General features: G+C 50.1%; 1 protein-coding gene across 1 annotated transcript in view; it reads left to right on the forward strand.

Annotated features, from left to right (window-relative positions):
* The window catches only part of SPAG17 (sperm associated antigen 17), a 994,731-nt gene that overhangs the window by 747,800 nt on the left and 223,663 nt on the right, over positions 1-23,268 (forward strand). Inside the window, exons 31-32 of the mRNA XM_030205033.1 lie at positions 1,645-1,833; positions 12,713-12,858. Coding sequence (XP_030060893.1) covers positions 1,645-1,833; positions 12,713-12,858 — 335 coding nt within the window. The remainder of the gene's footprint in view (positions 1-1,644; positions 1,834-12,712; positions 12,859-23,268) is intronic.

A 23,268-nucleotide genomic window follows, 5' to 3' on the forward strand; every position in this document is an offset into this window, starting at 1 on the left:
CTCTCAACCATCAGTTGGCATCAACAATTTGTAGGTGATTATTATCTTTTTTGTCGATAAAGAAAAGTTTAAACATGCCTCCAATTTGCCAATGGGTTGCCAAACAAAATTTAAACAGTCTGCAAGGGAAAATGTTAAAACCTTACATTTGTCTGGTAGCTACCAAAGAGGGGAATAATCGAACGGCGCCAGCGAAATACATGGCCGGCGATGTATTTTGGCGGTGCCGCAAACAGCTGTCCAGACCCGTATTTTCGAAAAAGATGGCCGACCATCTTTTGTTTCGATAATATGGTTCCGGCCAGCCAAATGCATTTGATTTGGCCAGGGTTTGAGATGGCCAGCTTCGTTTTTTAGCGATAATGGAAAGTTATGTCGGCCATCTCAAACCCCGGCCAAATTCAAGGCATTTGGCCGTGGGAGGATCCAGCATTTTTAGTGCACTGGCCCCCCCTGACATACCAGGACACCAACCGGGCTCCCTAGGGGTCACTGCGGTGGACTTCAGAAAAGCTCCCACGTGCATAGCTCCCTTACTTTGGGAGCTGAGCCCCCCAACCCTCCCCCCCCCCCCAAACCCACTAAAACTGCTTCAGGGACCTGCATACAGCCTCTAGGACTTATTGCTGCTGTATAACTTTGGCACATCAGTTCACACCTGAAGACTAATCTCTCTGAAAAAGTCCTTTCTTGAAATAACCACGTTTACTTACAGTTAACTTCAGATCAGAGGTTGTGCCCCACTGGCAAAGAGTCCCCTGGTACTAAGATTAGCAGTAGGTCAGAGCTGGCACAATGGTGTACAATGCCCTCTTTCAGCACCATTCAAGGTAAGAACTACGTTCTCTGACGTGGGTAACACAGGAAAGGGATCTAAAACTGTCTTACAAAAATGGCCACTACCGCATGGACTACAACAGGAAACAAAACAGGGCACACTCTGACCCAGTAAGCAGGGGGAAAAGCAGAGCCTACCAACTACCAATACCTATACCCACCACAATGCATTGCTGATGTGACTCTGCAGTGCAAATAACAGAAAAGATGCCACACTCACCCCAGAGCCACATCACAAGCAGGCAAAGGCTGTCAGAGGACAGAACACATTCTGCTGTCATGGAGGTGGGTACGGCATTTGAGGCTGGAATACAGGCTGGAAAAAAAGTATTTGTAACCTGTTTTTTATGCTGGGAGGGGATTGGTGACCACTGGGGGAGTACGGGGAGGTCATCCCCGATTCCTTCCGGTGGTCATGTGGTCAGTTCAGCCACCTTTTGAAGCTTGGACCTGCAAAAAAAAGGGACCAAGTAAAAGCGGCCAAATGCTCATCGCCGGGTTTTTTTTCCCATTATGGGCTAAAGCCGGCCATTTCGTAACCCCGCCCATGCCCGCCCATGTCCCGCCTTCGCGTCGCTGCCAACACGCCCCCTTGAACTTTCGCCGGCTCTGCGATGGGAAAGCGGCGATGGTGTCAAAATAGCGGCTTTCGATTATACTGATTTGGCCGCTTTTGCGAGATCGATGGCCATCTCCCGATTTGTGTCGGAAGATGGCCGGCGATCACTTTCGAAAATGAGCTGGATAGTTACCTGACAAATCTTCTGAATATTGGCCTCAATGTTTCTACTTGCTCTGTTTTTGTAGGTGTTTCCTTCCATTAAAGGCTGGTTCTCCATTGACCTGGAGGGAAACGTGATGTATTCCTCTACGATTAGCAGTTCTTCCAGACTTTCTTACATTAACATCTTGGAGAAAATTTCTGAATATTATATCTTGAGGCATACCACGGATGTTATCTGTGAGGCTATGGATCCTGAAGGCAATCTTTTTCAGGTTAAAAAAAAAAAAAAACACACACATGCATGCACACCTTACAATTTTTTTACCTGGCAGACAAGTGAGTGGCATATGGCATAAAATAACTTTTTATTAGATGAAAATTGTTGCTAACTACTATCTAGTGTGTTCTTACAGGGTTTCACAGCTGGATTGTGGAGAGACAATCCCAGGGGCATATTTTGAGTGGGTTTCAAAAATAGTTTGCTTAGATCGAAGTTTCATTGTATGTGATATTCCAGCATGGTTTAGTTTACACTTATAGCAGATGTAAAAACGTGGTTTGAAAATTGCTGCCAGAAATCAAGTTGAATGTGATCCCCAAATATGATCTGTGTAAGCCTTCCCAAACCTGTCTGAGAACCTCACAGTCAGTTGGGTTTTCAAAATACCTACAATGAATAGTCTTAATATAGATTTACATATAATTAGTATATTTATTTATTTATAGCATTTATTTAATGTACAGTCATTGTAGATATTGTAAACAGTTCTCTGTAGGTTCCATAGGACAAGTTTGGGAAGGTTTGAATTAAGGCCTTATGTTGGATTGTGTTGACTGTTTTCTGGAGGAATTTCCTAGCTGTCTGTCCTAAGAATTTTTCCACATGTAAAGAATAGAAAAAAGTCATTTGTAAAAAGGCATATATTGAGAAATATTCTATATAATAATTCTCACCACCAACATTCTAAAGTAGCTGCCTGTGTCCATGGCTCCTGCAGTTGCTGAGCTAGGCTCCGTAGCCAGGCTGACGTCACTCACAGCTGATTCCCAGGCAGGGGGAGGAGTAGGGAAACACGCGGAGCATGTTTCTCCTCCCCCTGCCTAGGAATCAGCTGTCAGTGCACGACCCCCCTCGGCGCATCAACCAAGCCCCTCCCCCCAAGCACATCAACACCCCCCCCCCCCAAGCACATCAACCCCCTCGCCAACCACAGCTGCCAATGGTAACACTGTTCGGCCGCTGCTGCTTCTCCTGCTGAGCAGCAGCGGCCGCTACAACCCCCCCCCCCCAGTATATCAACCCCCTCGCTACCCGCAGCTGCCAATGGTAACGCTGTCCGGCCGCTGCTGCTTCTCCTGTTGAGAGCAGCAGCAGCCGCTACAAAAAGAAAAAAAAACAAAAACGTTTTTAAGCCTGAAATGCCGCACCATAGACAGCCATCTGGCATTGGCTGTCGTCTCTGTAGCCGCTCCTCCTCTCGCCTCCACGTCACTGCCCCTGGAGTAAGACCCCCGGAGGAGCGCAGCGACGTGAGAGGGGAGAAGAGGAGCGGCTGCAGAGATGACAGCCAATGCCAGATGGCTGTCTATGGTGCCGCGTTTCAGGTTTAAAAACATTTTGGGGTTTTTCTCTTTTTGTAGCGGCCGTTGCTGCTCAACAGGAGAAGCAGCAGCGGCCGGACAGCGTTACGATTGGCAACTGTGGGTGGCGAGGGGATTGATGTGCCCGGGGGGGGGGGGGGGTTGATGTGCTGAGGGAGGAGGAAGGGGCTTGGGTGATGCACTGAGGGGGGAGGGGAGGATCCCTGGACATGGGTGGCTGGAGAGGGGGCAGGGGGAGGGGAAGGTCGCTGTACATGGGTGGCTGCAGGGGGAGCAGGGGGAGAGGAGGGTCGCTGGACATGGATGGCTGGGGAGGCAGGGGAGAGGGACGTGGGGAGGGGGTCCTAAGATCACATGGGTGGCTGCAGGGGGGGGCAGGGGAGACAGGAGGGACGCTGCACATGCGTGGCTGCAGGGGGAGAGGAGGGTCGCTGGATATGGTTGGCTGCAGGGGGGGCAGGTGGAGAGGAGGGTCACTGGACATGGGTGGCTGCAGGGGGGGCAGGGGAGAGAGGTGGGTCGTTGGACATGGGTGGCTGCAGGGGGGCAGGGGAGAGGAGGGTCACTGGACATGGGGGGCTGCAGGGGGGGCAGGGGAGAGAGGAGGGACGCTGCACATGCGTGGCTGCAGGGAGAGAGGAGGGTCGCTGGACATGGGTGGCTGCACGGGGGCAGGGGAGAGAGGAGGGACACTGCACATGCGTGGCTGCAGGGGGAGAGGAGGGTCGCTGGACATGGGTGGCTGCAGGGGGGGGCAGGGGAGAGGGAGGGGGAGGGGGTGAGGGGGGTCCTGAGACCAGTCACTCACTCACTGTCTGTCTCTCACATACACTCTCTCTGACACACTCTCTATCACACTGTATCTCTGTCACACATACACAGTCTCTATCTCTCTGTCTCTCTCTCTCACACACACAGACACTCTGTTTCTCACACACTCTCTCTCTCTCACACAAACACACACACACACATACACTCTGTCTCTCTCTCTCTCATTCTCTCTCTGACACACACACTTTTTCTCAAACATACACTCCGAGGAAAACCTTGCTAGTGCCCGTTTCATTTCTGACAGAAACAGGCCTTTTTTTACTAGTTCTAAAATAAAATTCATATGAATGGATTCCAGAAAACTAAAGGCTAGATTACTGTTTTTCAACCTTTTTCATCTTGCGGCACTCTTACAAGGTGCAAAAATTGTCAACCTAAACCCACCCATCCCCATTAAGATCCATTCTATCCCCCACCTATCCCCGCAAGTAATCTCCTCCATCCCCACCTGTACCTCTAACCTTCAGAAGTAGTTATTTCATTTAATTATGCTACTGAAATACATTAGAGCACCAGTATACCTGCTACTGGGAAACTGGAACAAAATGGACTGTTACAGATTCCTACAGACTCCACATGCTTGCAGAATCCTTCACCTCGGTTGAGATGCAGAACATGACTCTCACCAGATATAGAATAGGGAACCACAAAAACCATGCAGACAAAAACTGAAAGCAGAGGTAACAGACTCTGCATGTCATACAACACTAGAGAACTAGAAAGACATGCATGTCCTCCTGTACAGTGCAAAATAAAGCCCACAGATGTAAATTCTCAACTCCAACATCATTCAATCACTAAACTGAAAATAAAATAATTTTTCCTACCTTTGTAGTCTGGTGATTTTATTATTCCATTCATCTTGTTCCCAATCCTTGGTTCTGCTTCCCTGTGTCTGTGCTCTTAACTGTGTTTCCAGGGCCTCCTTTCCATTTTGCTATTTCTTTTCTTACCTCCTGCCCTATATTTGTTTGGCACTGGTCTTTTACATCCTTTTCAAATCTATCTTGTTTTCCTTTTCTCTTCCCTTCATGTGCAGCCTGTCTCCCCTCTTCCCCTCCTTTGGTCGTAAGTTTGGACGTAAATATTTTTGATTGCTGTTTGAAACTAGCCTTATGGGTATAGATTCTTCGAAATCTTAGGAATTGAGAAAAAGGTAAACTTTGACAGCTAAAGGATAATTACTTTGATAATGCAGTTGTGGTCAGTGTCCTTGATATATACCTCAGTCACAAATTGTTGGCTATCTTGTTTAACTAAACCATCTAAAAAGTTTATTTGCTGTTTAGAATATTGTAACGTAAATTGAATATTCATATCACATTGATTAAACCTCCTGGTTGAATGAAAAGTAGAATTGACTAAAATTGATTGAATAAACTTGCTTGATTTGATGTTAGAGGATTCTTAAACACGTTAATTGCCATATAATTTGGACAATAGTATGTTTTGTATTTATATGTCATTTAAATGTTGTGTATGTTTTATATTGTGATAGTGTGGAATATAAATTTTATATATATATATATATTTCATAATGTCTCAATACAAGACTGCTAGTGAACTGAAAATTCTCTGAGGACAAGCAGGCCATATTCTCACATGTGGGTGACATCATCCACATTGCACGGTGCGGAGCTTAAACAAGCTACTAGAGTTTTCTTTGCACGTGCAGCATCCCCACTGGGTATGCACGAGTGCATTCCCGCACACCGCGAGAACGCAGGGCCAACAGTCTCTTCTCATCAGCAATGAGGAGAGGATGCGATTGTCCTGTGCTCCTCACAGTATCTAATGCATGAGCTTCTTTTTCAGTTTTTGTGCCTTCAGGGTTTTTTCCCCTGATTTTTTTTTCTTTGGAAAGGTTCTTTTTTCTTCTCTTATAGTTTTAGCTTCATTTTCCCCACTTCTAAGTTTTCTTTATTTATGACACGCTCAATAGGCACTCTTAGGCCTGAGCTGCGTTCAAGTTTTCTCCCTCGATTTTTCTGATGAGTGCCCCTTTTTTAGTCACCATCAAGCCATTTCATTTGGCCTTCAGTTGTTTTCCCTTCCATATCATCGAAGGTTCCAAGTGGCTTTAAATGCATAGCTGGTGCAATAGGACCATCTCTGGCAAAGACACTTATTCTTGATGTCTTCAGTGTTTGAGGCCTGAACATACCCCTTCCAGCAGTGCCTTCATATGAAAAAAAGAATCTAGGTGGCCAGAGATGCTCAAAGGGAAAAGATTTTTGGAGCTCGGTCCAAAACCTCAGAGTCAGTATTGACGTCAGTGTCGACATCAGTGTTGGGGGTTGTATCAGGTGCATCAGTTTGTATGGCTGAGAGGCTTGTCTCCGATACTGGGAGTGGACATGCAACGAGTGGGTCTCCACCTGCCTCAACGTCAGCAACTGTGCAGGGCCTCCTGGACTAATCAGCATTGGACCCAACCCCAAGGTGATGTGGAGATTCGACATCATCTTTGTCAGCACCAAGGAGCATTGATGACCAGTATTGGGCAAAGGCCAAGAAGCATTGGCATTGATCCCCCTCGATGCATGGTGCCGGGAGCTCCAGGGCACTGACGGAACTCCTGGTCCTTGAGAAGCATCAGTGCCGAGAGGACTACTCCCCCTTCATAGAAGAGGTGCCGATGCAGGGGTTTCTACATTGCCAGGACCAGGCACCAATCTCAAACCCAACAGTTCAGCAGTCTGTCTCTGAATCGGCACCCCAGCCTTCCCCGATGACATCTCTTGATGAGCGCATTCAGGCCAAGCTTCCCAATCTCTTTGCAGGGTTTTTCCTGCAGTGTGCATCAGCATCTAGGGTGCTTGCACTGGCTGTGCCACTTTCAGCTGCCCACAAGACCCTCTGCCTGTGGTAAGGTTTCCAATGCTGGTGTCAACAGCTGCCCGTGTGAGCACCCTCTCATTGTCAGTGGAGGAAGCTATACTAGAGTTGAGGATGGAACCGGGAGTCTGATGAGGATGCATAGTACTTCTTGGGGGAGGAGTCCTATGGCATCCCTTCTGACCCGTCCTCTCCAGAGAAAAGGAGGAAATCTCCACCTGCGTGCCTTTCCTTCTTAGGTTTTGTCAGGGAATTGGAGGCTGTCATTCCTATTCGTTTGGAGATGGAGGATAAGCCCTGGGCTGAGATGTTCGAGGTCCTGGACTATGAATTGCCTCCTAGAGAGGCTGTGACAGTCCCTCTTCACCAGATTCTGAAAAATGTTCAGATGAAGAATTGAGAGTCCCCTCTGTCGGTCCGTCCTGCCCAAGAAGATAGACACCATGTATCAGATCCAGAGTTCCCTAGGGTTTGACAAGCCTTAATTGCTTCATTATTCCCTGGAGGTGGAATCCATGCTCAAAAGAGCCAGATGGTCTAGAGACTATGCTTTGGCACCCTCTGGCAGAGAAGCTAGAACCCTGAATTCTTTTGGGTGGAAGATGTATCAGGCCTCTATGCTCATCTCCTATATTCAATCTTACCAGCTCTACATAAGCCTGTACTTGCGAAACTTGGTTCGCAGTATGTCTGATCTGGTGGGTTCTCTCCCACAACAGCAGGCCAAATCAAGCAGCAGAAGGCGTGTAGAAAGTTCTTGTCCAGGAGCACCTATGACAGATGTGGTGTCCAGGATCTCTGTCCAGAGTATAGCGATGCGCAGACTCTCATGGCTGTGTGTCTTTGACTTGGACCCAGCGGTCCAGAAGAGATTCACGGATGCCATGTGCTGGGGAGATAATCGTTTTGGAGATAAAGTGGAGGAGGTCTCTGAACTCATCAAGAAATACACTGACACCATTAATAATACTCTCTCCCATCAGACATCTTCTGCACCTTCCTCCTCATCTAAGATGTTTTTGGGCAAGTTAAAGAGGAGTCCCTTCTACTCTCAGAGATGTAGGCATGCCCCTTCTTCTTGCCAGCCTCAGCAGGCTCACTGCACTTCAAAAGCGTACAACCAAGGCCCTGCCTGCTTCCCCATCAAAGCCAGAGACGAGCTTTTAACACGCTCCAGAAGAGCATAGCCATGGTAAAATTAACTGTCCCAGACAACCTATCATTCAGGAGGAGGCTGAATTTTTCCCAAGAAAGATGGCCCCTTCTAACCTCTGACCGGTGGGTTCACTAAATAGTCTGTCATTGGTACGGTCTGCTTTGGCGTCAGCGACCACCAAATTGCCCACTGAGCGTGTCACACTTCTGCTCTCTGCACAAGCAGGCATTTCCAGAGGAATTCTCCATCTTTCTTAAAGGCCCATGCAGTCAAGCCCATTCCATCAAGGGAATAAGGGCTGGGATTCTGTTGCTGGCACTTCCTTGTGCCCAAGAATATGGGGGATGTGTCCCATCCTACACCTGTGGGCCCATGGGCCCTGACAAATTCCTGGTCAAAGAAAAGTTCAGGATGGTTTCCCTGGGCACCCTTCTCCCCATGATTCAGGAAAACGATTGGCTATGCTCTCTGGACTTGAAGGATGCTTGCACACACTTCCCGATACTTCCAGGTCACAGGAAGTATCTTCAATTTTGGCTGGGGACACATCACTTCCAGTACTGCATTTTGCCATTTGGCCTCACGTCGGTTCCCAGGGCTTTCACTAAATGTCTTGCAATAGTTGCAGCTTTGTTACACAGACAGGGAGTTCATGTGTTCCCCTACCTGGACAATTGGTTGGTGAAGAGCACATCAAGGAACGGTGCTCAGGAGTCCATGCAGAGAACTATTCGGGTGTTGGAGCTACTAGGGTTCGTTTTAAAATACCCCAGGTCCCATCTTCATCCCGTTCAGTAATTGGAGTATATCAGAGCCCTGCTAGACACAAAGAGGGATGAGTTTTTCTACCTGTGCTGAGGACTGACACTCTTGTCACTCTTGCCACCCATGTCCAAGCCAACGAGCAGATAACAGCTCGGAAGATGTTGAAATTGTTAGGCCACCCTCCACTATCCATGTCATGACCATGGCACGTCTTCACATGTGATCTGCCCATTGGACCCTAGCTTCCTAGTGGTGCCAAGCCTTGGGAAACCTAGTCAATGTCATCTGAGTAACACCAGAGTTGACTCAGTCTCTCCTCTGGTGGACAATTCGGTCCATTTTTAGTGTGGGGCTCCCGTTCCAAATTCCTCAGCCCCTGAAGGTGCTCATGATGGATGCATCCCACCTGGGGTGAGGGGCTTATATAGATGGTCTTTACACCCAAGGTGCTTGGCCAGCTCAAGAATCAGACCTTCAGATCAACCTCCTGGGGCTACGGGCAATCTGGAATACTCTAAAGGCTTTCAGAGATTGACTGTCCAACCAGATTGTACTCATTCAAATAGATAATCAGGTTGCAGTGTACTACACCAACAAGCAGAGGGGTACCGGATCACACGTGTCAGAAGACTGTTTGGATGTGGCAGTGAGTGCTCCAGCAGGGAATGCTTCTCAAGGCCACTTACCTGGCGGGCAAATCCAACAGCCTGACCGACAGACTGAGTAGGGTCATGCAACTGCACAAGTGGTAACTCAACATGGGCATGGCCAATGAGATCTTACAAGTGTGGGGCACCCTCTCATGGGATCTCTTTATGCATATCCTTCCATCCCTCTGGTGGTGAAGAATTTGCTAAAACTCAAGCCAGACCAAGGAACCGTGATCCTGGTTGCTCCATAATGGGCCAGGCAGATCTGGTTCCCTCTTCTTTTGGACGTCCTCCAAAGAACCATGGAGATTGGAGTGTTTTCCTACCCTCACCACACAGAATGAGGGATCTCTTCTACATCCCAACCTCTAGTCTCTGGCCCTCACAGCCTGGATGTTGAGAGTCTAGAATTTGCTTCCTTGCATCTTCCTGAGGATGTGTCCCAGGTCTTTCTGGCTTCCAGGAAAGATTCCACAAAGAGTTGTTACTCTTTCAAGTGGAGGAGGTTTGCCATCTGGTGTGAGGGCTGGGCCCTAGATCCCCTTTCTTGCCCTACACAGACCCTGCTTGAATACCTCCTACACCTCTCTGAGTTTGGTCTCAAAACTAACTTTGTAAGGGTACACCTTAGTCCTATTAGTGCTTACCATCTAGAAGGTATGCCCATCTATGGACAGCCTCTAGTTGTTTGCTTAAGTCTCTGCCTGTATCATGGATCTTCAATGTTGTGCTCACCCAGCTGGTGAAAGCTCCTTTTGAGATGCTGGATTCCTGTCATCTGAAGTACTTGACCTGAAAGGTTCTATTCTTGGTGGCTGTTACTTCAGCTCACAGGGTCAGTGGCTGACCAACCTTACATGAAATTTCATCATAATAAAGTAGTTCTCCACACACACCCTAAGTTCCTGCCCAGGTGGTGTTGGAGTTCCATCTGAACCAGTCAGTTGCTCTTCCAACATTCTTTTCTAAACCACGTGCCCATCCTGGCAAAAGCGCACTGCACACCTTGGACTGCAAGTGAACATTGGCCTTTTACTTGGAGAGGACTAGGTCCTAAAGACAGTCCACCCAGTTTTTTGTTCTTTTGATCCCAACAGGGTGAAAGTTGCCATCAGGAAACACACAATCTCCAGTTGGCAGGCAGATTATATTTCCTTCACTTATGGCCAGGCTAGGCTGACTCAGGGTCATGTCGAGGCTCACAATGTCAGAGCTATGGCTGTGTCAGTAGCCTGCTCGAGGTCAGCCTCAATTGAAGAAATTTGCAAGGCTGCAACGTGGTCCTCAGTCCACACATTCACATCTCATTACTGCCTTCAGTAGGATACACAATGCGATGGTCAGTTTGGAGAAGACAGTTCTGCAGAATTTGTTTGGGGTCTAAAATCCAACTCAACACCCCTAGACCCATTTTGTTCTGTTCCAGGCTGCACTCTCACATGGTTGTATATAGTTTCAGGTTAATTACTGTTTTGTCCTCGTCTTTGTGAGGCCTAAATGATCTATGGTTGACGTTTTCAGTGAGCCTGGTAACTACGGATTCCCACATGTGAGAATATGGCCAGCTTGTCCTCGGAGAAAGCGAAGATACTTACCTGTACCGGGTATTCTGCGAGGACAGCAGGCCATTCATTCTTACATACCCTCCCATCTCCCCTTGGAGTTGTCTCCTTTTTTTTTTTTTGATGTGCTATAGTATTGTACCGATGGTCCCACTCTCTTGCGGCCGGCGGGAAGGCTCTTGCGCATGCACGGTGGGGATGCTATCAGGCTTATTTTCAAAAGAGAAGGGCACCCATCTTTCAACACAAATCGGGAGATGAGCGTCCTTCTCTCAGGGTCGCCCTAATCGGCATAATTGAAAGCCGATTTTGGGCATCCCCAACTGCTTTCCATCGCGGGGACGACCAAAGTTCCCAGGGGGCGTGTCGGAAGCGTAGCGAAGGCAGGACTGGGGCGTGCCTAACACATGGGCGTCCTCGACCGATAATGGAAAAAAGAAGGGCGTCCCTGACGAGCACTTGGGCGACTTTATTTGGTCCTTTTTTTCTTACGACCAAGCCTCAAAAAGGTGCCCGAACTGACCAGATGACCACCAGAGGGAATCGGGCATGACCTCCCCTTACCCCTCAGTGACAACTAACCCCCTCCCACCCTCAAAAAAAGCTTTAAAAATATTTTGTGCCAGCCTCTATGCCAGCCTCAGATGTCATACCCAGCTCCATGACAGCAGTATGCAGGTCCCTGGAGCAGTTTTAGTAGGTGCAGTGCACTTCAGGCAGGCGGACCCAGGCCCATCCCCCCCTACCTGTTACACTTATGGTGGTAAATGTAAGCCCTTCAAAACCCACCAGAAACCCACTATACCCACATCTAGGTGTCCCCTTTCACCCCTTAGGGCTATGGTAGTGGTGTACAGTTGTGGGGAGTGGGTTTTGGGGGGCTCAGCAACCAAGGTAAGGGAGCTATGCACCTGGGAGCAATTTCTGAAGTCCACTGCAGTGCCCCCTAGGGTGCCCGGTTGGTGTCTTGGCATGTGAGGGGGACCAATGCACTACGAATGCTGGCTCCTCCCACGACCAAATGGCTTGGATTTGGTTGTTTCTGAGATGGGCGTCCTCGGTTTCCATTATCGCAGAAAATCGGGGATGACCATATCTAAGGTCGACTTAAATTTTGCAATTTGGGCATCCCCGACCGTATTATCGAAACGAAAGATGGACACCCATCTTGTTTCGATAATACGGGTTTCTCCGCCCCTTTGCCGGGACATCCTGCGAGGACGTCCCTTTCGATTATGCCCCTCTATGTGTGCAAAGAAAACTCTAGTAGCTTGTTTAAGCTCCACATTGGGTGACGTGGATGACATCACCCACATGTGAGAATGAATGGCCTGCTGTCTTCGAAGAACACCTGCTACAAGTAAATATCTTCACTTTTAAGACACTATGGATCCTAATTACTAAGCAGCGTTATAGGCGCGTTAACGTTTTTAATGCACATTAACCATGTATGTGCCTACAATATCCCTAAAGGCGCCTACATGGTTAACTCGCGCGCTAAATGTAGGTGCTCTAAACACACTAACGCACCTTAGTAAATGGGGCACTAGCTACTATAACTATACTATACCTTTACTAATAGTGTGTAAATTGACAGGTGTGAATAACAAAACTTTTGTAATGGTGTCTTGGACATTACCATCCTTTTGATCTTTGATTTTATATTTTTTCATGTCTTGTACTCTCATGGCACCCAAATCTCATTGTTGCTAGCAACTCTGTAATTCTTGGTATATTTGTCATGCAGGTCATGTTTGATGGAGTGACATCAGTAGTTATTCCAAGTAATGAACCCTTAGATGTAGGGGAAGAGACCATTATGGAGGAAGACATTTCCCAACAGAGTAAACCAGTAAAGCACTCTTCTGTCTCGTATAATAACCATGTTCCAAGGTAAAGTATGAAATACCATCACAGGTTCTTATAGTGCATTATAAAATTAGTCCACAAAATTCTACAGTCTGATTAGTCCATGATAATTCATTAGTCAAGTAATAAGACACCAAAAATGCATGTTGTCTAATGAATTTGAGGCTACATAAGCGTACTTGCACTTTCATATTCAGACATTGTAACTATGTAGCTATTTTTCTCCTAGGACAAGCAGGCTGCTTGTTCTCACTGATGGGTGACGTCCACGGCATCCCCCTCCAATCGGAATCTTCACTAGCAAAGGCCTTTGCTAGCCCTCGCGCGCCCATGCGCACCGCGCATGCGCGACCGTCTTCCTGCCCGAACCGGCTCGTGTTCGTCACTCTTCTTTTGTCCGCGCTTGGGACGGTCATGTTTTGCCGCTGTTTCGTGCCCCTCAAGTTGACCTCGCGCGTCTTCGCGATTTTCGCTTTAAAAAAAAAAAAAAAAGGAGACCGATCCGGTCTTTAGCCCTTTCCCGTGTTTCCAGCTTTTTCCCCGCGTAAGTTTCCTTTCGCTTTCGGGACCGTCCTATTTGGCCTCGGTACGGGTTTTTTCTACCTTCTTTTTGGTGCCTTTCGTCATCATCGCGAATTTTGATTTCGCCGGCATGATTTTTCCGCCCATGTCATCGAAGTCTTCCAGCGGCTTCAAGAAGTGCACCCAGTGCGCCCGGGTAATCTCGCTTACTGATAGGCATGCTTCGTGCCTGCAGTCTTTGTGCTCTTTTGAAAAAGAGGACTCAGGTAGCGAGATTGGCCCAGTGGAACGCGTTGTTCTCGGGCTCTTTGACGACAACAGCATGGGACTCGTCGAGTGCATCGACGTCGACAGCATCGAAGTCTTCGACCTCTGCATCGGCATCGACTGCATCGAGGCTTCTACCTCCTGCATTGTCGGTACCGAGACATCGAAAGGCTGCGTCGACGTCGGTGGTACCGAGACCTCCGCTATTGCTAATGTTGTCGGATGGTGGTGCTTCGTCTGGAGTGCAGGTGAGGGCTGTCCATTCCCCTGCTGGTGGCGGTGAGCCTTCGGGTGGGTCTACTCCTGCCTTGAGGGCTCCTGCGGTACAGCCCCCCCGAGATCGACCTTCGGCCTCGGCCCCGAGGAAGCGACGGTTGGATTCTACGTCCTCCTCGTCGGTACCGGGAAGCTCCGGTGACATGCTTAGCTTGAAAAAGTCGAAGAAGCATCGACACCGGTCTCTTTCCCGTCTCGGTACCGAGAGCTCTGGGTCGCCGAGGGAGTCGGCACCCAGTAGGCATCGGCACCGGGAGGACCGCTCACCCTCTATTCAGGAGATGTCGATGCGCTCCCCCTTGGACAGCCCGGAACCGCCTCCACGCCCAGAACAGACTCTGACCTCGACGCCTGCATCGGCTTCTCAGTCTTTCTCCACAGCCGCTCTGCATGAGAGTCTCTGGGCCGTTCTTCCAGAGATTCTGGGAGAGCTGTTGCGCCCTTCTCCTCTGGTACCGAGGGTGCTTGCGCCACCGGTACCATTGGGTGAGGCGACGGCTGGCCCTTTGCCCGAGGTGAGGTCTCCGGTATCGGTACCACTTGCGGTACCGGCTACAGCCGCCTCCCAGGCAGACTCCCCGACGACGTCGGCGAGGGAGCTTCGCCGGTGCTGGCAAGGGAGTCCACCTCTCGACGCTCCTACTGTGGCTGTGTTCCCATGGAGTCGAGTCGGGCACGGCTTCAGACGCAGGTCCGTGAACTTGTGTCTGATACCGATGACGAGGCCTCGTGGGAGGAGGAGGAGGTCATCAGATATTTCTCTGACGAGGAGTCTGATGGCCTTCCTTCTGACCCCACTCCCTCCCCTGAAAGGCAGCTTTCTCCTCCCGAGAGTCTGTCTTTCGCGGCCTTTGTCCGGGAGATGTCTACGGCCATCCCCTTCCCGGTGGTCGTGGAGGATAAGCCCAGGGCTGAGATGTTTGAGCTCTTGGACTATCCTTCTCCACCTAAGGAAGTGTCCACAGTACCCATGCATCATGTCCTAAAAAAGACATTGCTGGCGAACTGGACCAAGCCATTAACTAGTCCCCACATTCCCAAGAAGATCGAATCCCAGTATTGGATCCATGGGGACCCAGAGCTGATGCGCACTCAGTTGCCTCACGACTCTGGTGTGGTGGATCTGGCCCTAAAGAAGGCTAAGAGTTCTAGAGAGCATGCTTCGGCGCCCCCGGGCAGAGACTCCAGAACCTTAGACTCCTTTGGGAGGAAGGCCTATCATTCCTCTATGCTCGTGGCCAAGATTCAGTCCTACCAGCTCTACACGAGCATCCATATGCGGAACAATGTGCGACAGTTGGCGGGCTTGGTGGACAAGCTCCCTTCTGAGCAAGCCAAGCCGTTTCAGGAGGTGGTCAGGCAGCTGAAGGCGTGCAGAAAATTCCTGGCCAGAGGGGTATATGATACCTTTGATGTTGCGTCCAGGGCCGCTGCTCAAGGTGTGGTGATGCGCAGACTCTCATGGCTGCGTGCCTCCGACCTGGAGAATAGGATCCAGCAGCGGATTGCGGACTCCCCTTGCCGAGCGGACAACATTTTTGGAGAAAAGGTCGAACAGGTGGTAGAACAGCTCCACCAGCGGGATAACGCTTTCGACAAATTCTCCCGCCGGCAGCCTTCAGCATCTACCTCATCAGGTAGACGTTTTTATGGGGGACGGAGGGCTGCTCCCTACTCTTCTGGTAAGCGTAGGTACAATCCTCCTTCTCGCCAGCCTGCGACCCAGGCTAAGCCCCAGCGAGCTCGCTCTCGTCAGCAGCATGCGCCTCAGCAAGGCCTCACGGCTCCCCAGCAAAAGCAGGGGACGAGCTTTTGACTGGCTCCAGCAGAGCATAGCCGATATCAACGTGTCCGTGCCGGGTAATCTGCCGGTCGGGGGGAGGTTGAAAGGTTTTCACCAAAGGTGGCCTCTTATAACCTCCGACCGTTGGGTTCTTCAAATAGTCCGGCAAGGGTACACCCTCAATTTGGCCTCGAAGCCTCCAAATTGCCCACCGGGAGCTCAGTCCTACAGCTTCCAGCACAAGCAGGTACTTGCAGAGGAACTCTCCGCCCTTCTCAGCGCCAATGCGGTTGAGCCCGTGCCATCCGGGCAAGAAGGGCTGGGATTCTATTCCAGGTACTTCCTTGTGGAAAAGAAAACAGGGGGGATGCGTCCCATCCTAGACCTAAGGGCCCTGAACAAATATCTGGTCAAGGAAAAGTTCAGGATGCTTTCCCTGGGCACCCTTCTTCCCATGATTTAGGAAAACGATTGGCTATGCTCTCTGGACTTGAAGGACGCCTACACGCACATCCTGATATTGCCAGCTCACAGGCAGTATCTGCGATTTCGTCTGGGCACACGTCACTTCCAGTACTGTGTGCTACCCTTTGGGCTCGCCTCTGCGCCCAGAGTGTTCACGAAGTGCCTGGCTGTAGTAGCAGCAGCGCTTCGCAGGCTGGGAGTGCATGTGTTCCCTTATCTCGACGATTGGCTGGTGAAGAACAATTCCGAGGCAGGAGCTCTACAGTCCATGCAGATGACTATTCGACTCCTGGAGCTACTGGGGTTTGTGATAAATTACCCAAAGTCCCATCTTCTCCCAGTACAGAGACTCGAATTCATAGGAGCTCTGCTGGATTCTCGGACGGCTCGTGCCTATCTTCCGGAGACAAGGGCCAACAATCTGCTGTCCCTCGTCTCCCGGGATACGAGCATCCCAGCAGATCACAGCTCGGCAGATGTTGAGATTGCTTGGCCACATGGCCTCCACAGTCCATGTGACTCCCATGGCTCGTCTGCACATGCGATCTGCTCAATGGACCCTAGCTTCCCAGTGGTTTCAGGCTGCTGGGGATCTAGAGGACGTGATCCACCTGTCCACGAGTTTTCTCAAATCCCTGTACTGGTGGACGATTTGGTCCAATTTGACTCTGGGACGCCCTTTCCAAATTCCTCAGCCACAAAAGGTGCTGACTACGGATGCGTCTCTCCTGGGGTCGGGAGCTCATGTCGATGGGCTTCACACCCAGGGAAGCTGGTCCCCCCAGGAACGCGATCTGCAGATCAATCTCCTGGAGTTACGGGCGGTCTGGAACGCTCTGAAGGCTTTCAGAGATCGGCTGTCCCACCAAATTATCCAAATTCAGACAGACAGCCAGGTTGCCATGTATTACATCAACAAGCAGGGGGGCACCGGATCTCGCCCCCTGTGTCAGGAAGCCATCAGCATGTGGCTGTGGGCTCGCCGTTACGGCATGTTGCTCCAAGCCACATATCTGGCAGGCGTAAACAACAGTCTGGCCGACAGGTTGAGCAGGATTATGCAACCTCACGAGTGGTCGCTCAACTCCAGAGTAGTGTGCCGGATCTTCTAGGTGTGGGGCACCCCCTTGGTAGATCTCTTTGCATCTCGAGCCAACCACAAGGTCCCTCAGTTCTGTTCCAGACTTCAGGCCCACGGCCGACTGGCATCGGATGCCTTCCTCCTGGATTGGGGGGAAGGTCTGCTGTATGCTTATCCTCCCATACCTCTGGTGGGGAAGACTTTGTTGAAACTCAAGCAAGACCGAGACACCATGATTCTGATTGCTCCTTTTTGGCCGCGTCAGATCTGGTTCCCTCTTCTTCTGGAGTTGTCCTCCGAAGAACCGTGGAGATTGGCGTGTTTTCCGACCCTCATCACCCAGAACGAAGGGGCGCTTCTGCATCCCAACCTCCAGTCTCTGGCTCTCATGGCCTGGATGTTGAGAGCGTAGACTTTGCCTCTTTGGGTCTGTCGGAGGGTATCTCCCGTGTCCTGCTTGCTTCCAGAAAAGATTCCACTAAGAGGAGTTACTTCTTTCTATGGAGGAGGTTTGCCATCTGGTGTGACAGCAAGGCCTTAGATCCTCGCTCCTGTCCTACACAGACCCTGCTTGAATACCTTCTGCACCTGTCTGAGTCTGGTCTCAAGACCAACTCTGTAAGGGTTCACCTTAGCGCAATCAGTGCATACCATTACCGTGTGGAAGGTAAGCCGATCTCAGGACAGCCTTTAGTTGTTCGCTTCATGAGAGGTTTGCTTTTGTCAAAGCCCCCCGTCAAAGCTCCTACAGTGTCATGGGATCTCAATGTCGTTCTCACCCAGCTGATGAAACCGCCTTTTGAGCCACTGAACTCCTGCCATCTGAAGTACTTGACCTGGAAGGTCATTTTCTTGGTGGCAGTTACTTCAGCTCGTAGAGTCAGTGAGCTTCAGGCCCTGGTAGCCCAGGCCCCTTACACCAGATTTCATCATAATAGAGTAGTCCTCCGCACTCACCCTAAGTTCTTGCCGAAGGTAGTGTCGGAGTTCCATCTGAACCAGTCAATTGTCTTGCCAACATTCTTTCCCCGTCCGCATTCCTGCCCTGCTGAACGTCAGCTGCACACATTGGACTGCAAAAGAGCATTGACCTTCTATCTGGAGCGGACACAGCCCAACAGACAGTCCGCCCAATTGTTTGTTTCTTTTGATCCCAATAGGAGGGGAGTGGCTGTGGGGAAACGCACCATTTCAAATTGGCTAGCAGATTGCATATCCTTCACTTACGCCCAGGCTGGGCTGGCTCTTGAGGGTCATGTCACGGCTCATAGTGTTAGAGCCATGGCAGCGTCAGTGGCCCACTTGAAGTCAGCCACTATTGAAGAGATTTGCAAGGCTGCGACGTGGTCATCTGTCCACACATTCACATCTCATTACTGCCTGCAGCAGGATACCCGACACGACAGTCGGTTCGGGCAGTCAGTGCTTCAGAATCTGTTCGGGGTTAGAATCCAACTCCACCCCCCTAGGCCCATGTTTATTCTGTTCCAGGCTACACTCTCAGTTAGTTGGATAAGTTGTTAGGTCAATCTCAGTTATGTCCTCGCCGTTGCGAGGCCCAATTGACCACGTTTGTTGTTTTGCATGAGCCTGGGGGCTAGGGATACCCCATCAGTGAGAACAAGCAGCCTGCTTGTCCTCGGAGAAAGCGAATGCTACATACCTGTAGAAGGTATTCTCCGAGGACAGCAGGCTGATTGTTCTCACATACCCACCCGCCTCCCCTTTGGAGTTGTGTCTTCCCTTGTCTTTGTCTTGCTATATACGGGACTGACGAACACGAGCCGGTTCGGGCGGGAAGACGGTCGCGCATGCGCGGTGCGCATGGGCGCACGAGGGCTAGCAAAGGGCTTTGCTAGTGAAGATTCCGATTAGAGGGGGATGCCGTGGACGTCACCCATCAGTGAGAACAATCAGCCTGCTGTCCTCGGAAAATACCTTCTACAGGTATGTAGCATTCGCTCTATTATTGTTCTGCAGTAGAAATGAGGTTTTTCTATGACAATTATTTTTAGTCATGGAAATTGTTTATTATTGTAGTAGGTTGTGAGATTGGGAAGTGGGGTTACACTGTATATTGGTGAATTCTTATTGATATTTTATTGCAATTTCTCTATCAATACAGGAGATAAATAAGCCTCTCGAGTAGGTGTCATTATCCGGGTGTCACCGACTCAAAAGTTCTCTCAGAGCTGACAGAACTAGAAACTTCTCTGAGCATGTGTGGGTGTTTCCACATCTTTACTCCCGTTCCTCACAGAATACAGCAGTCTTTCTTGTAGCACTCTAGCGCATAGTTATGTCAAGATTCTCACTGGATGCACAAAACCAGTGGCGTAGCCAAAGGTGGGCCCAGGCCCATCCATTTTGGGCTCAGGCCCACCCAGTAGCAGCACACCTATCATGGCAAGGATCCCCAAGCCTCACCAGCCGAAAACTCCCAACAACTGTTCCTCCTGCATACATTGTAAATAGCAGATCTTTGCCTGCAGTGAGTAGCGACTGATACATACTGCTCAAACCAGCTCCACAGCTTTGCCTCTGATATAGTTCCACCTATGCAGAAACAGGAAGTTGCATCAGAGGCAAGGCTGTGGGGTCAACTTGAGCAGTGTGTATTAGTTGCTGCTTGCTGCCGGTGAAAAGCTGCTATTTAAAAGGTATGCAGGGGATGGGGGGATGTTCGAGAGACCATATGGCATGCAGGCGAGTGAGGGAGAGACCAAATCACTTGTGGGACAAGGCAGAGTTCTTCTGCCCACCCATCTCGGGCCCAGGCCTACCCAAAATTGGGTATCTGGCTACGCCCATGCACAAAACTAACTCATTTGAAGAAATTGCCTGAGTTTTTTCTCAGCAGGCACATTTATTTGAATTCAAACTGCCAGATATTTAAAACCATTTAACCAGCCAGGAACCATTCCTGGCCGGTTAAATGGCACTTAACCGGCTATCCAGCAATATTCAGCAGGAGAGCGCTGGTTATCTCCCACTGAATATTGTTAGTTATCGCTTAGCAGATAACCAGTTATATCATGCGATATAACCGGCTATCCACTCATATTCAGCCAAATTAGGCCACCAAAATAGCAGGTATGTCTTTGGCTGGTTTAAACTTAACTGGCCAGTGCTGAATATCAGCTTGGCCAGTTATGTTTAAACTGGCTAAAAATAAACCGGATATTCAATACCGGTCACCGGAAATGGCCAGAATTGAATATCCATGTTCAGCGCCGAATGCGGGAGGCATACTGGCTAACTCCCACGGTGTGAATATCAGACCCAAAGTATTTTTGTAATCAAATTTGTCTTGGACATCCTTTTCCTCCTCTTCTTCCTAAAAGAAATAAATAATTATCCGAGGACAAGCAGGCTGCTTGTTCTCACATGTGGGTCGATGTCCACGTCGGCCCGGGAACTGGCATTTGCAAGCAAAATATTTAAAAATCTTGCCAGAATCTTCTGGCGTGTGTGCAGCATGCACTGCGAATGCGCAGACCGATTTCCCACCCGTCGTGTGAGCGTTCCCGCTCAGTTATTTTTTCTCCGCGTTGAGGTGCAGTCGAGTTTTTTCCCCGCTCCTCTCAGGCCCGGGAAAGAGTCTCTTTCGTTTTGAGGCTTTTGCCTTATTTCTTTTCTTTTCTAATACAATTTACCGTTAATAAAAACGTCCTTTAGTTTTCTTTATTTTTTTGCCCTTTTAAAGTTTCCTTTCTTTTTCGACGCGGCCATCTTGTTCCCTTTTTTTCGTGCCCTTTTTTCTTTTAACAGGCACGATCGCGTCTTTTGATTTCGCTGAAGCCGTTTTTCCTTCCATGTCATCAAAGCGGCTTCAAACATTGAACTCGGTGCAACCGGACCATCTCAGGTACCGATACCCACGTCTGGTGTATCCAGTGCCTTGGGTCCTACCATAGGCCAGCCGCTTGTAGTCTGTGTCTTCGCATGAAGAAGCGGACTCAAGTGTCTCGAGAGGCCCAACAAGAGAAGCTTTTAGGGGCTTGGTCCGGTCCTTCGACATTGACATCGGTACCGAGGTCGGCGGCGTTGACATCGAGGGACACATCGATGTTGGGAGCGAAGGTAATGGCTGCGGAATGACCAACTCATGCTGGGAGCAGTGAGGCATCGAATGGGTCTCCATCTGTCTGGTCCTCCTGTTATGCAGGCCCCCCGAGACCGACCTTCGTCGGACCCTGACCTGAGGGAGACATGAGGATTCCACGTCTTCCTCATCGGTACCGGAGGAGTCTCGATGACAGGCGTTGAGTGAAGGCAAAGAAGCACCGTCATCGTTCTCCTTCGACACACGGTGCCGGGAACTCCGGGGCGTTGAGGGATTCGGCACCCGAGAAGCATCGGTGCTGAGAGGATTGCTGTCCCTCTATTCAGGAGGTGCCGATGCGTCGGTCTAGCAGCCCGGTACCTGCTCCCGAGCCTCGACACATTCTGCCACCGGCTCCTTTACCGACCCCGCTGCCTTGTCCGATGGCGGCTCTCGACGAGCGCATCAGGGCCCTGCTTCCAGAGCTTCTGGAAGGGTTACTGTGCCAGTCTGCTTCGGTGTCGGGGGTGCTTGCACCTCCCATACCGTCTGCTGCAGTGGTATCTGGCCCTTCGCCTGTGGTGAGGTCCCAGACCTCGATGCCGCCTGCGGCATCGGTGTCGGCTGCCACCAGGGTCGACTCCCCTTCGATGTCGGTGGAGGTTGCTTCACAAGAGTCCAGATGGGCGTCGACTTCTCAGCACCACCATCGAGGACGTCGTTCCTCGGTGTCGAGGCAGGCTCAGTTTCGAACTGCTCTGAGAGATGTCTTGTCTGGTACTGAAGATGAGCATTCATGGAAGGAAGAGGAGGATCCCAGGTACTTTTCTTCTGATGTCCTATGGGATTCCTTCTGAACCTTTCCCTTCACCAGAAAGGAGACTTTCTCCGCTGGAGAGTCTATCCTTTACCTCCTTTGTCCGGGAAATGGCTGCGGCTATTCCCTTCCCTATGGAGGTTGAGGATGAGCCCAGGGCTGAGATACTCGAGGTCCTGGATTATCCTTCTCCACCTAGAGAGGCTGCAACGGCTCCTTTGCATAATGTTCTGAAGGAAGTCCTTATGCGAAACTGGTTGTTCCCTCTGTCTAATCCCATGATCCCGAAAAGAACTGAATCCCAATATCGGATCCACGGGGAGCCTGGATTGATGAAGTCTCAGCTATCTCACAATTCCATGGTGGTGGACTCTGCTCTCAAAAGAGCCAAGAGTACTAGGGACTATGCCTCGGCGCTCCCAGGCAGAGAATCTAGAACCTTGGATTCTTTTGGGAGGAAGGTGTATCAGGCCGCTATGCTCGCTGCCGAAATCCAGACATACCAGCTCTTCACGAGCATCCACTTGCGGAACTCGGTGAGGCAACTGTCTAGCTTGGTTGATGCACTCCCTCCGGAGCAGGCTGAGCCTTTTCGCCAGGTGGTCAGGCAGCAGAAAGCATATCGAAAATTCTTGGCCAGGGGTACGTTTGACACTTTTGATGTAACATCCAAGATCGCTGCCCAAGGTATAGTGATGCGCCTACTCTCATGGCTGCGTGTCTCTGACCTGGATCATTCGGTCCAGCAGCGGATGGTGGATGTTCCTTGCCGGGGGGGATAACCTTTTGGTGAGAAAGTAGAGGATCTGGTTGACCAGCTCAAGAAGCACAATGATGCTATGGATTCTCTTTCCCGCTGGGGTCTTCTGCTACTACCTCCTCATCTAGGAGGTTTTTTGGAGGGAAGAGGAGTGCTCCCTATTCCTATGCTAGGCGTAGGTACACTCCTGCTTCTCGGCAGCCTATCCAGGCTCAGTCCCAGCGCGCTCATTCTCATCAACAGCTTGCGCTTAAGGCCTCAGCGGCTCCTCAGCAAAAGCAAGGGACGGACTTTTGACTGGCTGCAGTTCAGCATAGCCTTAGTAAAAGTGTCCGTGCCAGACGACTTACTGGTTAGGGGGAGGTTGATATTTTTTCACCAAAGGTGGCCTCTCATAACCTTCGACCGGTGGGTTCTT

Source organism: Microcaecilia unicolor, chromosome 5 (genome assembly GCF_901765095.1).
Source record: "Microcaecilia unicolor chromosome 5, aMicUni1.1, whole genome shotgun sequence".
Classification (NCBI taxonomy): Eukaryota; Metazoa; Chordata; class Amphibia; order Gymnophiona; family Siphonopidae; genus Microcaecilia; species Microcaecilia unicolor.